Below are 15,462 nucleotides of genomic sequence, written 5' to 3' on the forward strand. Positions count from 1 at the left end.
CAAAGTTCAGCTCTTGGCACCTGGCAAAGGTAAACCAGCAGAAACTGCAGCTGCTCTGGTTAAATGTGCTCAGAGAACTTTAGTGAGTGGTCTAGGTGGTACAAGTTTATAATGCCACAATCTATATTGATAAGAAATGCTACGGAGAAATTGATGGGCTCTGTGCTCTTCTAAACTTCAGATAATCTTTAGACTACATCTTCAATTTGTTGCTCTGGCTTTTATGAATTATAAGAGATGGAGCATCTAAGTAGGAGTTGCAGGACCTGGCTCCTGATTATTGAGGTGACCATGTCTAATCCATATCTATTAAGCATAACCATCCCCTGAAGGAAACGTACTCAGATGAAGAAACCAAGGAACATGGGTTTATGAAAGTCAAGATAATATTGTGTTAAAAATGGGAATTCATCGCCCTCCCTGATTTTACCTTAAAAATAGACCCATCAAAATTCCCCAATGAAACTTCTTACTCTTAGTAAGAAAAATACTACTTAGTGAGACTTTATTTGACTGAAATTCCAACTGCAAAATACATTATAAGTATTTAAACACTTCTAAAAGATTGTGAGAGTTTAAAACTTTTAAATACTTACTCAGTACCAAACCAAATTTTAAATTCCATCTAGGGAATAGCAACATCATGTTTTAGCTTGTTCTAGTCAAACCAGTGCTAAATAGATAAAATAGGAACTTGCAATTTCCTCCCCCTGTAAAGGTGTTGGTTGTTCAGTAGAGACATATTCCTGATGTATTTTTTTTCTCAGAAGTGAAGGCTGTAATTAAAAAAAAAAACAAACCACAAAACAAACAAAAACCAAACCAGAACACTGAGGCAAATCTATAAAGTGGATTACTGTAGAGTACAGAGAAAATGACCTTCCAAAGTTAAAGGAGAAGCTGAAATAGCCAATAATTGAAATGTCATAGAAAGAACTGAGCTTGTAAGAAAAAGCAAATATTTAAAGATGAGAAATATTTAACAAGTCACTGTATTAATTTCTCTGCCTAGTTCATCAGAAGCAAATATATTTCTATTTGATGTCAGGGACATCAGGCAGAAGCCGACTAACCTTATCGGTATAAAACAACCTTGGGGGCCTCTTTGGCCCAGAATAGTTTTAATGCAGATGCCCTGTCAGTGAACATGTATTTTTCAGTGAGGTTGATCCCCCTTCATGTGGAAGATAAACAATAGCATTTTACAAAAGAAAGGTATAATTGCTGTACAAATAACTGCTCATTCTTCCGTATTTTCCTGCTTGCTCTGAAGGAGCTGCTGTTCCTAGCAGAATCCAGCTCTTTTATTTCAAGCTAAGTATGAGATACTCCTGTCATTCGACATACACAAAATTTATGACCCTTCAGGGAGCTGTTCTGAGTTTTGCTCTCCTCCTTCACTGGTTTCTCACCATTTATCCTCTGTGGGAATAGTGTCATGATTAAGCCAACAAATACGAATTAAAAATGGATTGAGATTTCAAGGTGATTCCTTCTCTGTTTTCTTCATCTCCAGCCTAACTGCAAAAGCTTAGCAAAGGTGTACACTCTTATGTTTTCAGTCTGCTGATTCAAAATGCAACATTGCTCAATTTGTGAACAGCCTCATATTCAAAAGGTTGGGTCTTAGAGGGACTCAATTTTAAAAAAAGGTTGGGAATAGGTCTCCAGGCAGACTCTGTCTATGCAATGCTTTGAAATGATTAAGAATTCCTGTTCCTCCTAATTTCCCCTAATGACACAGCGGGAATAAAGATACTCAATGGAAAGGTGGCAGTGCCACAGTGAAGACTGATGGATGGCTCCTGCTCAGTGTTTGGTACCTCCCTCCCCAATCTCCTGAAGCAGCTGTGATCTCAGACAGTGGAGTCGATGCAAGGAGGGATGCACGCCTCCGTACGGACCAAATCACTGCACAAGCACTCCGGTAGGACCACTGCCCACTGGCAGATGTCACTGCCTGCACTGGGGCAGGGGAAAGACTCAGTTGCTGTTATTTTTACTATCATCTGAAAGGTTTACCTTGAGTGCCTCTTTCATTGGACTAGCTTGTGGAATTAATATCTACACTAAATAGTGCAAAATCTTCGCCACGTGTTTCAGTTCAGTCTGAATTTTATCTTTGTGTGCACTACTTTTGAGAAGAAACATAAACACAATAATCAGGTTATTTGACATAGCAGAGTATACACACTCCTAATAATACTAATGACAATGTCTGTTCCATTATCTTAAATGAAAAAGATGATTTGTATATGTTTATGGTAGCCCATGATCTAATTTACACACAACTGAATTGGTTACATTTACAATTTAAACAGTAGATCATCTGTATGTACATCCTGTATTTGGACAGTTCCTATGTTATTGTTATATTGATAAAATTAATGCATTAAAGGAATATATAAAGCCCAGTCTAAGCTTGTTCATTAAGCACTCAACATATGGCATCTTAGTGACTGAAAGGGGAAAAAATTAAACAATTTGCATACTTCAGTACTGCAGCAAATGACTGCACTGACAAGGTCACCATGCTAAATTGACATCATCCACACCGCATCCAACTTCTAAAAATCCACCACTATTTGCATGGTGACGCCTGTAAAAACTCCATTAAGTGTCAGACTCTTCGGGTGTTTTCCTTCTTGCCTGTTTAATAAGCAATTTTTTTTTTAATTAAGAATTCAGTATGGTTTTAATTTACCCAGGAAAAAAAGCTTGAGTGCTCTGTTTTGGTTGTGGTAACATGGCAAGCTGTATAAAACACCACTTCTTCCTCTACTGCATACATAAGTGTATTTCCAAAGGTAACTGTCATTGAATCAGATAACTGGCAATTTCTTTTGTAATCAGAACCTAATTAGGTTGTTGTTTACAGTGTAAGTGATCAATAGCTTTTATTCTGGATCACACAGTGTCAAAGCTTTAATAATTGGTATTAAATGTAATAGAGATACTGTAATCAAACAAAATGTAAAAAATCTTCAGAAAGTATGTACTATAATGGAAGGTTATTAAAATTCCCGATATTGCTTAAAAAGTTTAATGTGCTGAATACAAATGATATTTTAAAGAAAGCTTTGTGGATCAAAGATGAATTTAATAACTGTAATGTTTATGAATTTGTTTTGAAAATATTTTTAATTGGATAATGTCAGACTTCTGAATGATAATGCTATGTTTATTAGCATTTCAATAGGTTATATTACCAAGTCCTTTTGACATAAAAAAAATTAGATTTATTTTTTAAATCATGAATCTCATCATCTTTTTTTCTGTTGTCACTAGTTCTCAATAATTTGATTAGCTTCCGCAAGAAGAGCAACAGGAACCACATGGGCTTTGCTGGCAATGATGTGCTATATATTTCTTCTCCAAAAGCAGCTCTGATGCCTTTGAAAGTAATTTGCAGTTTCTTATCAGTACAGAATTATAGAGTAATATTGTCTAATTTGTTATGTTCAGTGGCACAGAGTATCCTAGAATCCTAACACATACAAAGTGCTTTGAAACCAATATTATTTAACCACAATCAGGAGTAAATAAGTGAATTTCAGAATTTATGAAAGTGTTTATTATTAGCTAAGAAAAAGCTCAGAAGATGAACTTCTCAATAGGTTTAATAATTTCTTAGTAAAATGCAGACTCCCAAACTTCATTGCAGTTTATAAAACTGTAATTTGTAGTTGATAGTTGTATTGCAGATAACTGATCCGGACATTGCAGAGCAGGCTCAGACATAATTGTGTAAGTCTCAATGTAAATCTGTAAATTCAACTTGATTAACTCTGTGCTTGGCAAAGTTATCTTCTACTTTCAATAGAAACAAAAACCAATTACTGTTGATCATTTCAACATAAATGCTTGTAACAGTCAACAAGCCATCACAGTAAGGTAGAGAGACAGCCCTTAGGAGAAATGCTGCCTATTTGATGACATTTAAAGCTTTAAAGAATTCCTAGATACTGCAGAAAATCAACAGGAGCCAGCACAGGCTGTCAATGTCACTGAATGAAAACCTAAGCGATCGAATCATGTATACTGGCAATATTGCCATCCAAACCATTAAAACGATTTAAGTAACTGGTCTTGCAACTGTTCACCATGTCAGCAATGCCAAGGTCTGCAGTAGGAGCTACCAGGGTGAGAAAAGCCTGTCACAAAGTGAGTGTGCATGACACTGCCTTGTAATTGGATCAACCATCCTCTTGTGTTGATTTTAGCAATCTAAGAAATAAAACACCGTTTAAATTCAATGCTACTACCTCTTGTTCTTCTACAATGTTGTGATAAGAGAAGTAAGGCTTGAAGTTCCTTAAACTTTTCTGAGCTGACATTACCAGCTGTGTATAAACAGATAATGCTGTTTTAGTAGACCAAATAAACTGTATGTAATTTTTATTAAACAAACAGTATAATAACTGGACTATATTATCACAATGGAAGCATAGAAGACCATAGACTGTACAGCTGAAACCCTGTAGCAAAATTTGTTTCCACTGCTTAATGTCAAATTCAATAAAATGTATCTTCATCAAGCTTTCACAATGGCTGCTTCTTGTTAATTTAAAGACTCTTCACCCTTGTTAAGGCTAGATGATTATAATTAAAAGATAAATGTACTGTTAAAAAGTTCTATGCCACACTCTATTTTATGAGAATTTAACTGAAAGACGTACATTACACCTGTACGTGAATTATAATGGCTTCTCAGCAGGGAACGCAGAATCACTTACAGTACGTAAACATTTAAAGAGGAAAATGCTAATACATTGAAAGAGTTTAACATCAGTAGCAATTTATCAAATGAAGAAGTTTCAGAAAGTCCACCCTCTGGGAGAACATTCACTGTTAGACAAAAGCCTGGCATCCTTGATAGTCTGAAGTTCAATCAATTTGAAAAACAAAACCATTCAATGGGATAAATAGGATCTTAAGAAAACTGCCATCCTCCTTCTCAGGTAAAAGCCAGAATCAAAATAATAATTATTAAAATAATCCAACCAGGTCGCTTTACAGGCAAATTTACACTCTGTCTCTTTAAAACACTGCATGCCCAAAAGCCTTTTGGGTTTGGAATGTAGCACTGCACCAAGTATTTCACAAAGCCTCTAAATATCACAAGAAGCTTTTTTAAAAGAGAAAAAAAAAAGAATAATTCCAGCTGACTGAAACCGTTCTAGCAGGAGTGCCTCAGCTTAGCTCCCAGACCTGGAATTCCAGATAAACAACAGAGGACAGGAAACAGATTTTTTTTTTTACACGTCCTTTTGCAATGCAGCTACAAGACGACTGATGAGCTTAGGAACAAACAGAGTGAGAGTGCAAGTGTCATCAGAGTGAGCGGTGTGCTTAGGTAGGAGCTTCTGGGAAGAGCCAGCGAACTCTCCGAAGATATGTGACTGGTGGAGACTCCTGCTGTGTTGTCTTTCCCAATAGCATTCTGCAAGACACAATACTTTCCTTGGTCACCATTACGCATTTTCATTGCAAAATATTTAGCTCTACATCATGAAATTCATCTTCTGCTTGTTCGTGTCCCACCCTCCACTGTTACCTATTTATCACTGTCACAGATCGAAAGATATAAAAGGCATAAAAACAGTTGTAAAAATGGCAGTATTTTAAAGTTAGTTTAAAGGATAAAAACACCAGCACAATAAAAAAAGAAGAAAGTATTAAAAATTCCTTACATCAGCAGTGGTTCCATGTGTAAACCTATCCTTGTTAAGTAAGGCAGTTTTTTTTAGCGATCTGTGTTTATCACCCAGGTTTATTTTAAAAAGCAAATGCAAGACCCGCAGAGAAACTGCAACTTCTGCACAGTAAACAGAACAACTTCTGTGATAAAAAGTTACTTCTGAATAACAATAGATAAAATCTAATCCATGGGATCAGAAAAGACAGAGGGCTACAGCTTATGAAAAATTATCTTTCTCATGCCCTTTTTCCCTTAATCACTGCATTATTTACATTCCTTGTCTTCTTGTGGACAATTATGTTAAACTATGCATATGAAAGTACAGATTGACAGATTATAGTGAGCTATTTACGGAGGAGGTGCAACAGGGATATTTCTCATTGCTTATCATCCTTATTTGAAAAAAAACACCACAACAAAACACAACAAAACAAATGGGTATAATCACAGAATCAGAACAATTTAGACTGGAAGGGACCTCTAGGGTCATTAAGTCCAACCTACTCCATGCAAAGTTGCTCAGACCTTACAGATGGGACAAGTCTTCCCCCATCGTGGAGCGGCAATGGGCCAAGGTACAAGCTAAAAGTACCCAGAAAAGTAGATACAAAGAATGAGAACAGAGCACCATTTTCCACAAAAATGACCATCTACAGAGCCAGGGAGGCGTCCACGGACAAATCTCAACGCCATTCCCTAACCTTGCTACCACCTGCTAGGGCTGGCTGACTGACTGAAAGCCCTTGAGATGTAAAGTGTTGAAGGCAGCAGAGGCATTGGGGGAATCATCACAGTATGCCGCCTTATACTTTGCCCTGGGCACTGGCTTTTTAGAAACTGTCACAGAGAAAATACGGGATAAGATGGACCAGCAGTTCTCATGGTAAGCTACAGTTCCTAGAGCCTTCTTGTGAAAGGTCGTTTAGCCAGCACAAGATGTCAACAGATCTGTTAACATTACTGCACTATTCCCTCACGTGTTAGGCTTCTCTCTAGTATCTACAGGAAACTCCCCACAGAATCTAATAAAATAGGAATGGGCTATAGAATTATAATTTTTTCGAAGAGCTGCACAAATTTGGACAAGTGAAGGAGAGCCTGAAAGATACGGTCACATCTGTGTGGTGGTTTATGCCAGTACAGCTGGGCTAGCTCCAATGTGTGGGCTATATGCTTCCACCTTGTAGAAATTAATTCATGTTCATTACTAATTATGAAGATTCCTGAGAGACTCAGTACAAAGGATACGGTCTAACAGACATGGAAACTGAGGTAATGTTTACGTCTGAAAGGTGGCCTTGGAGGTCAGGCCAAGCAGACTGCTCAAAGAGCACGGGGAGGTTCATGTCTCTTGGGGCTGTCAATCTGTCTCCTGATGCAGGAGCATCACATCTTCTGCTGTGAACCTCACCTTGTGCCCTGAATTGGTCATTTTTGTTAGCCACAGAATGATGTCCGGTATATTTCTGTGTATTTGTTGAAAGCCATATCATCTTGTGTTCCTGCAGATTATTAACTAATTATACTCACTGGGTGCAATGGTAATTACCATCAGATCTGCCTAAACATGTACTAACACAGCTATTAAAATATAAATTCAGCAAAGGCCACTTTGAGTCCAGCTCCAGATAATAAGATCATTCTTTAATACATTATGGTATCCAAACATAACAATACTAACAAGGCTTTAATGTGAGGTGAGGCCATTATAATCTTGACAGTCTTTGAACATTTTGTATTATGGGGAGACATCTGTCCCTTGAAATATACAGGACGCACACTCTTACCTCATTAAGACAGAGCTCTGTATCTACAGATTCATTGGATTTCCGCTTCTTCTGTGCCTATGAACAAATGCAAAATTTATTCCCTGTACAATTCATACATGCAGCGCACAAAACAATTAGATAAATTCACATGGGTTGTCATACTCCTATAATTTTGACAGTGACTTGACCATGATTAGCAAATAAGCTCTCCAAATGTAACTGCATGTTTTCCAATAACATTCACATTCCGATTTGAATTTATAGCAAAACTTCAGTCAGCAAAGGGTACTCAGTAATTACAATGATGAGTGCCATCAGCTGCAGAGAACAAGTTATGTTCCGTGGCCCCTTAAAAATGTTCATGAAAAGAAATTAAATATGACAGTTAATAATTACCATAATACCACTGCATCTTAACAAAAAAACCTATCATGTGCTTCAGTTTTAGGAAAATATACAACATAGGAGTATTTTATCTGTAATGATTCTTGCAATTTCTCTGCATGCTGTTATGAAAATATAAATATAATTTTAATACTTTGCATGGCTGCCACAAAGTCTCTTCTATAAAGTTACAAAAAGAACATTTAATGTCTTTTAAAAGACATACCTGTAATTCAAATTAAGCTGTTTGTTTATATTTTGTTCACTGGTTACTATACATGGAATGCAGGAATGTTTTGGATATCAAAGACTGAAAAACATGAATCTGTTATATCTTCAGCTGTGTCTTACAGTGAGCATCCATTTGTTGCTATTACTGTGTGCTCTCCGCACTGACTCAAGTAAGACACCTTTCTGGCGGCAGCATCACACAAAATGAAAGCAATAGTGTGCACACTGTCTAACATCGTATGGTCTTTAATATTTCCATTGCTCAAGTGAACATGACTGGGCTGGGAGTTTTCTGCATTTCTATAACAGCAATTACAATCTCCATGGCACCAAAGACATATTCAATGAATGGTGGTGTGGTTGATGTAAGTACTTCAGTGATTCTCAATATAATTTCTTTCTTTGTATATTCCAGAAACATAAACAGTGATCTTTTATAGGAGCTACCAGTGTTAAATGTACAGTCAGGTCTTAAAACAGAAGACTTGGATTTACACACCGAAAGTACTGAGTGCACTGAGCATGTCTGATACTTCACTGAAGTTTTATTGGATTTGCAATTTGTTTCCTGCAAAAAACGTGGATCTGAACCTCGCTGTGTTGCATTCATCTTACACTCCAGAATCCCACTGGTTTGGGCAGAGATAGGCTGGAGTGAAGCTGATGCAAGGAAGTGCTGAGTATTCTGATTTTGTACTCTCAAAAAATTCAGTTTCACATACAGCTATTTTATTTTATATCTGAAAGCCACTGGTGCTGCCTATGGATATAAAATATTCTTTGACCTAATTACTGATTTTAGAATCCAAATGAAGGAACTGAACTTCTCATTAGAAAGCACATTCCCTGCTTTTCATGATACTTTTATATATATAAATAAATATACTAGAGACAACTGGAAAGCTAAACCAGCTGTGATTTAAGAGAAAGACAGCTTAGCTATAGTAAGAATGCATACTGTATACATGTTGATAGTTTTCAAATATATGACAAAATAATAGCTCGATTCACTAATAAACACCCTCCGTGAAATCTCTTTCTTCCCTACCCTTTCTTCTAATTAGTACCATTAAAGTGTTCATGGTAAACATAAATTTAACTATCTAAATTGAAAAAGAAATGCCTGGAAGTAAATTCGCTATAAGAATCAACACAGTGAAGCCTTCCTGCTGTGTCTGCAGTGGTGGTGGTGTTCACAGGGGTTAGGAAACTTCTTTAATGGCAGCTGGGTAGAGTTCAACTCCTAAATGGTTGGCTCCAAGGAGACGGGTAAAGAAGGAGAATCAGGATTTCAATATTGATTTCCTGATATCCTAAACACCCATACGACATTGAATTGGAATGTGAGGCATCAGAGAAGGCCTCGGGTTCAGAGGTGCAGATCTTGACAGTGTAAACTATAAGGATCATATAAACCTCGTATTTCTTGGTTTGCCATTCAGTGTGAAATTTCATAGTCCACACAAGCATCTGTCTACTGAAAACACTGTGCTTTGCTGTTTAAGTCTGCTTTGGGTTCATAACACTGTGCTAACTACAATTCTACTCTTGGTAGTTGGTCTCAACACCAAAGTTAGAATTTATGTTCCTTCTGTACTGTGATTTTCAAATGAGAAAAGAGAAAAATATCATTATTTTGTCTACATGCATTCTTCGTTTACTTCACTCAGCATGATAAACAATAGAATGCAACAGCTAAAACATATTTACCTTTGAGAACACTATTTTAGGGGTAAAATAAACAGCTAGAAACAAAATCAACATAAAAAAAGCTTTTCAATCAGTTTGATCAATATTCTCTAGCTCTCATTTTGAAGGTAATACTTCTCTGTATCCATATGTAGTCATTCTAACATCAACACCACTTATTCACATGCATCCTCTATTATAAAATCCTCCTTTCCTAGAATTGAAATGTAATTTTAATAAACAGGCAGGATTTCCTCTTATCAAAACAGAAAGGACAATATCTTTCATTCAAAAATACAGCAAAAATGCAACCTATTTTTGGGGGGCAGAAAGGCAGAGAGAAAGGAAAAACTATAATTCTGAGGATGAGATGAGACACTATATGCCAAGTTTCAAATTGGAAGAGTACGTTTTTACTGTTGAGTTATAAACCTGTAAAAACGGGTTATAATGGAAATGCTGGCATAGGCTGCACTACTATAATACAACAGTGCATCACTAAATCACAAGTAATGGAGAAAAAAAAACACCTATGTGTTTTAGAGAGTGCTATAGAAAGTGTACGTCATGTAATTACAGCCTAAGGGGAAAATTCTTCCTGCCCTACTCTCAGGCAGAAAGGACTCTACATGTAGCAGAAATGCTGGATCTGTGCTACAGTGAGTGAGCACCTTATCAGACGTGAAAAATCAGGGCTTGGAGGTTATGCTGATAGCGCTGGTGGAAATACAACCTGGGATACATGTATTTGAATTCTGAAGGATATCCTCAGCCATCAGATCTTTACCTTACAACTCCTTCCATTAGCCTAAAAAATTTAACAATAGAAACGTGTGCCCATCACGTACCACTGCAGACAATTCTGACAGGGAATATCTACACCACCAGCAAATTTGGGAAATGAGAGCTGTTCATTATGCAAGATGCCAAAGATTCACTGCCTACCCCCATCTTGGGTCTCCTACACAGCTATCACACAGGCAAGCAGGTAGATGTACTAGAATTACTTAATTCCACAGGAGTAAAATAGCACACACAAATGGCTAATAAATCTGTATTCAAATTTATATTTTATTTGAATTTTAATATTAAGCTCTTATCTGGTGGCAAAAAGATCTATGGGAATTGTGTCATTAAACAAAACACAAGCAGGGTTGGGGTGGTAAAAACAATAATTAAAAAAAAAGTGAAAGAAAAGCAGCCTAAAATAACTTAAAGGTTAAATATATGGAAAAGGTATGAGATCTTTTCCACTGAGGTACAATAGCATTTGCTAATGAGTTATACACTCAGCTGTGACATGCCTCTGACTGTAAAACAAAGTTATCTAAGATGCGTTGACACTCACCCCGGCTTCGCAGGGAACTGTAATTCAGTAATGTGGGCTACTCTGACAAAGCTGCCCCCATGCTGCCACCAACCTCACACTCACTTAAGCTTTTATATTCTGTAAAAATGAACATCTGCCTTTACAGAGAATCTTATCACTGTGGTGGCACAAGCAACAGATGATATTTAGAAATAATCATATTCATTCACCTCCTGATGAGCTTGTCAGTACCCTGTACATCAGTCACACAAGCCTTGTTTTGGTCTTTGCAACCTGTAGCTTTTAATACTCGAACTAAAGTGTTGCAACTGCATGTCCAGAAAAGAAAAAAACTCTCATGATCGGAAGCAAAATTTACTTATTTCTTTCCTAGAAAGAAAGGAGAATCAGGACTGACTGAGTTTTTCTCAAAGACAAAAGGAATATTGCTTACAGAGAGGTTTCTCCTCCAGACAGATTACTCTCTGGTCCTCCATGTTTCCTTCTAATTTGAATGCCTCAGATGAGTTCAATCATTTGTCCTTCCTCAGACACTTCTTAATCTAGCCTTCTCTTGTCCGGCACCTCACAACTACCATAAGATCCTCCCAAACTCAGTAACTCTCTGCTCCCCATCCCTTAAACACCTCCACCTCCATCCTTTGAAGAAACTATAGCCCCAGATTTATTCCCAGAAATACTATCTTGAAAGTATGCACAGAGGCTCCACAAATCACAGCACTACATGGTTAATAAATGCATTAAACACTGCAGTGGTATCTCACCAGGAGTCAGTGCACACATTATTTATGGCTTGTCATCCAGCAGTATTTTTATATATCCACTACAGCATGTATATCTATGTTACTCACAGCAAGGAAAAGGTCTGACTGGGGATGGCTCCAAATGGAGATGAGCTTTAATTTGGAGGGAGGAGAAGGAAGAAAAAGCATGTAAAGGGAAATACATCCATTGGATCTCAAACAGGCGCAGAGTGAGCATCCAATCTCAGAAACTGGTTCCCTGCTGTTAGCTACTCACTTTGGGCCTTTATGGAACATACTGCTTAGACGTTACAGTGAGAGATGACAGAAGTATCATTACAACAGATATCTGTTATGTGGGTTGTTTTTTCAGCTAATTTTAATGAGTGAGCCTTTCTCCTCTCTTGAGATGCCTTGTTAGTTATGCCCATATTAACAAGCCTTTCTGAAGAAGAGGGACCAATCTCCCAGAATACATCCTTCAAATGACCACACTTCTGAAAGTCACTATAACAAATGAGGGTCCTTGTTCTTTTTGTTCTTCTCTTGTGTTGATTAGAGAGATTTACTATGCAACTAACCTGGTTTTCCATCAGCAGGATTAAAAAAAAAGTATACAGACTGTAAAAATGCAATCAGCTTAACTCTTCTGCACTCAACTAAGCAGTAGACGCATCTATCACAGTTGTCAATAGTATTTTCTTATTATCACAGCAGTACCATGCCATGCTGGAGTACAAATTGCTTTCAACAGGGAAGATAAGTCAAGTGCAGGTTAGAGACACAGGCCACTAAAATAAGGATCCAATTCAGCACAATTTTGAAACCCATACCGTACAGCCTGGGTGCAAAGCTATTTAAGCTATAAAAACAATCAGCTTTGCACAATCCCATAACAAAGAAGTCAGATCTTTTTTTCTGCTACTTTGTTGGGTTTTTTTCTCTGCTGAATCAACCCTAAAGCTGATTCAAGCTTGGGCCATGAAATTGTTGGTCGTCATTCTGCATAAAAGCACTACAGTTCTGTAATCCCACTTTGTAGAATGAAGAAAGTACCTTTTAAAAACAAGCATTACCAAGTATCTGCTGGCACTAGTCTCCAAAGCTATGTAGATAACACCCAGCTCAGTAAGAATCAAATCACAAGGTTTTTTTCAGCTGGAAGACATTAAATAAAGCAAAACAATTATCCCCTTGTGCCCAAATACACACTGGGGAAACATAGACAGAGTTTTACAAGGTGCAGTGCAGTGCAGTGCAGTGAACAGTTTATCAGTCAGTCCCTTCAGGTCCCATAACCTCCCAGCACTAAGCTCCTGATGCCCATAGCTTTGCACCTGTCCTAAAATCACAGAGTTTGTCCCTGTTCTCCTACAGGGGTCTTGCCTGGCTTTCCCCCTGCAGCTTTGTCCAGCTGGGCAGGGCAGTAGACCCCAGACAGTCCTGAGCACCACAGGACGCCCTGACTGCCTTCAGGGCCAGACGCCCTCTGGTTTGCCCATTCAAGCGTTCAGAAATCATAAGTCAGGCCCCATCCAAAACCAGCAGATAGCAGCTCAGAGGGCAACACCACACAGTGACAGACCTACGTTCACAAAGCTCTGGCTTTCTTAAGGGAACACACATTGCATTTAAAAGGTACCCTTATCCCTCAACATTAGTAGGTTCTTGCATGTTTTGAGTACTTAGGCATCAGAAATGAGGGATAGAGGGCAGCTGCAAAGCAGACAGGTTTGTTTTCTGGTCAGAAAAGGGAAAAAGGGGTGGTGGGTCTCCTGAGAACACTTCAAAGCATTCCTTCAGGAGGAAATCGGGTTGAAAATAAGTCTTTACCCCAGGGCAGGAATCCTCTGGGAAGGAGGGCTGGGACACGTGGAGGTGTCAGCTTTCCAGATCTTTGGTCACCAATGAGGGAACGCTGCCCAGTCTTCTGGACAGGACCAGGTGGGCTGGGAATGATGTCTCTTCCCCAGACCACTGAGTAAATTAGCTCTGGTCTAACAGGTGTCCAGTGCAGACACTTCGGTCTCTTGATAGCTGGAGCTAGAAACATACTTGGCAGCAGACATGACTTCAGAAATCAGAGAAAAAGACGTATTAGTTGACAAAGTCTAATATATGTAGAGGAAAACCTCCCTCCAACCTCTTCAATCTTAAAATTATTAGAAAATATGACTGAGGGGATGAGAAGTGGGGGTTGGGAGTAATCAGAATCAGTAATCCTCCCAAAATGAGCAGAAACAAGTGTGAAAAGAAGGAAAGTTGACCTGTATTGAATAAATTATTGCTGGACCACTCTCAGATCCTTATGTTAGATAAGATGAGATCTAATTAAGCCCCATCTCTCACTGCACTTACATGGTTGGGACAATATGGCACAAAAACTGCCTAACAGCAATCTTAAAGGTTTTATAAAAAACAGATCCTATCAGAAACACCAAGCTGATCAAACAGCTTACAAGGACCAGACACGGAGATCTTCAAATATTTATTTCAAGCAATTAGTCTCCCAGTGAGCACAGCACAAAATGTGACACCCAGCCAAGACAACTGAACAGGCTGACTTACCTTTCATGGCAGTACAGTAACTTGCTAACGATTTTGTTTTTGTGTTCAGTCGTTCATTTATCTGAGTAAAATGAATTTCTATAGTCCCAGATTCTTCCTTTCTATTTTTAGAAGACATTATGCAATTCTCCTAATATGGTCTTTTTATGGATTTGCCTCAAGCAAATATTTTTGCATTAAGAAGGGCAGAGGAGAAAACAGAATACTAAAAAGCATAGATGGAATAAGTTTTGTTAGGTTAATATCTCAATGGCTTAGGCTGACTAGATTTTCTTTTTTTTCCCTGTATTTATAAAACTTAACAGCCATGTAATCCAAAGTCAAGTTGTTTGCGATTTTACTATTAAAACCCATTTCCCTAGTGATTCACCACAGCTGTCCACCCAGTGCCATACCCAGCAGTTACAGGTAGCATCTGGCTGTTGCGCACTGAGCAGCACCTAAAGAAAAGCAGCGTGAACACAAAGCCATTACAAACCCAGTGAAAAGACACACTCAGCTTTTAATTTTGAACAAAGGTAAGTGACTGAAGAACTACAGATCCCACAGCACCTCCCCAAGCTGGAGCGTGTGCCCTTGCGTGTCCAAATATGCAAGCGGAGTTGTTCTGTTTGGCAGCGGGTGAAGTACCTACCTCTCCTATTAGACTGGGCTATGTGGTGCACTGGAGTGTGGTGTAAACGCTCCTGAGCAGCTGTCAGCCACGGCTACTGGGGGACTAAAAGCAGCTCAGCCAGAACAGCACAGGCCTGCATGGCACTAATGAGCCTTGAAAAGAGGCACAGCGCTAATGCAGATACAGAGCCCCTACACCACATCTCCCACCTCTGGGTGTGCCTTGGCTGGAGGGCGGCTGCGATCGATGCGATGCGCTGCGCTAGGCAGGCATGTCCTACGCCGGTCACTCACAGGCACCTCCTTCGCACCAAGCAGATGACAGGACGGTGTGGGGCTGGGACTTTGAGCGAAGAAAAACTCGGGAGCATCCCAAGCTGAAAGCAGAGTTGGAGGGAGGTAACTGCATCTGGATATCCTGCTCTGCTCAGC

The 15,462-nt window shown here is 38.7% G+C and overlaps 1 protein-coding gene across 1 annotated transcript in view; it reads right to left on the reverse strand.

Annotated features, from left to right (window-relative positions):
• Window positions 1-4,371: 4,371 nt before the first annotated feature.
• The window catches only part of LOC104540061 (GDNF family receptor alpha-1-like), a gene marked incomplete at its 5' end in the record, with an annotated part of 37,293 nt that continues 26,202 nt past the window's right edge, over window positions 4,372-15,462 (reverse strand). The window contains 2 exons of the mRNA XM_010183767.1: window positions 4,372-5,443; window positions 7,489-7,545. Coding sequence (XP_010182069.1) covers window positions 5,282-5,443; window positions 7,489-7,545 — 219 coding nt within the window. The remainder of the gene's footprint in view (window positions 5,444-7,488; window positions 7,546-15,462) is intronic.

The sequence above is a fragment of the Mesitornis unicolor genome, unplaced genomic scaffold, assembly GCF_000695765.1.
Source record: "Mesitornis unicolor isolate BGI_N332 unplaced genomic scaffold, ASM69576v1 scaffold22994, whole genome shotgun sequence".
Classification (NCBI taxonomy): domain Eukaryota; kingdom Metazoa; phylum Chordata; class Aves; order Mesitornithiformes; family Mesitornithidae; genus Mesitornis; species Mesitornis unicolor.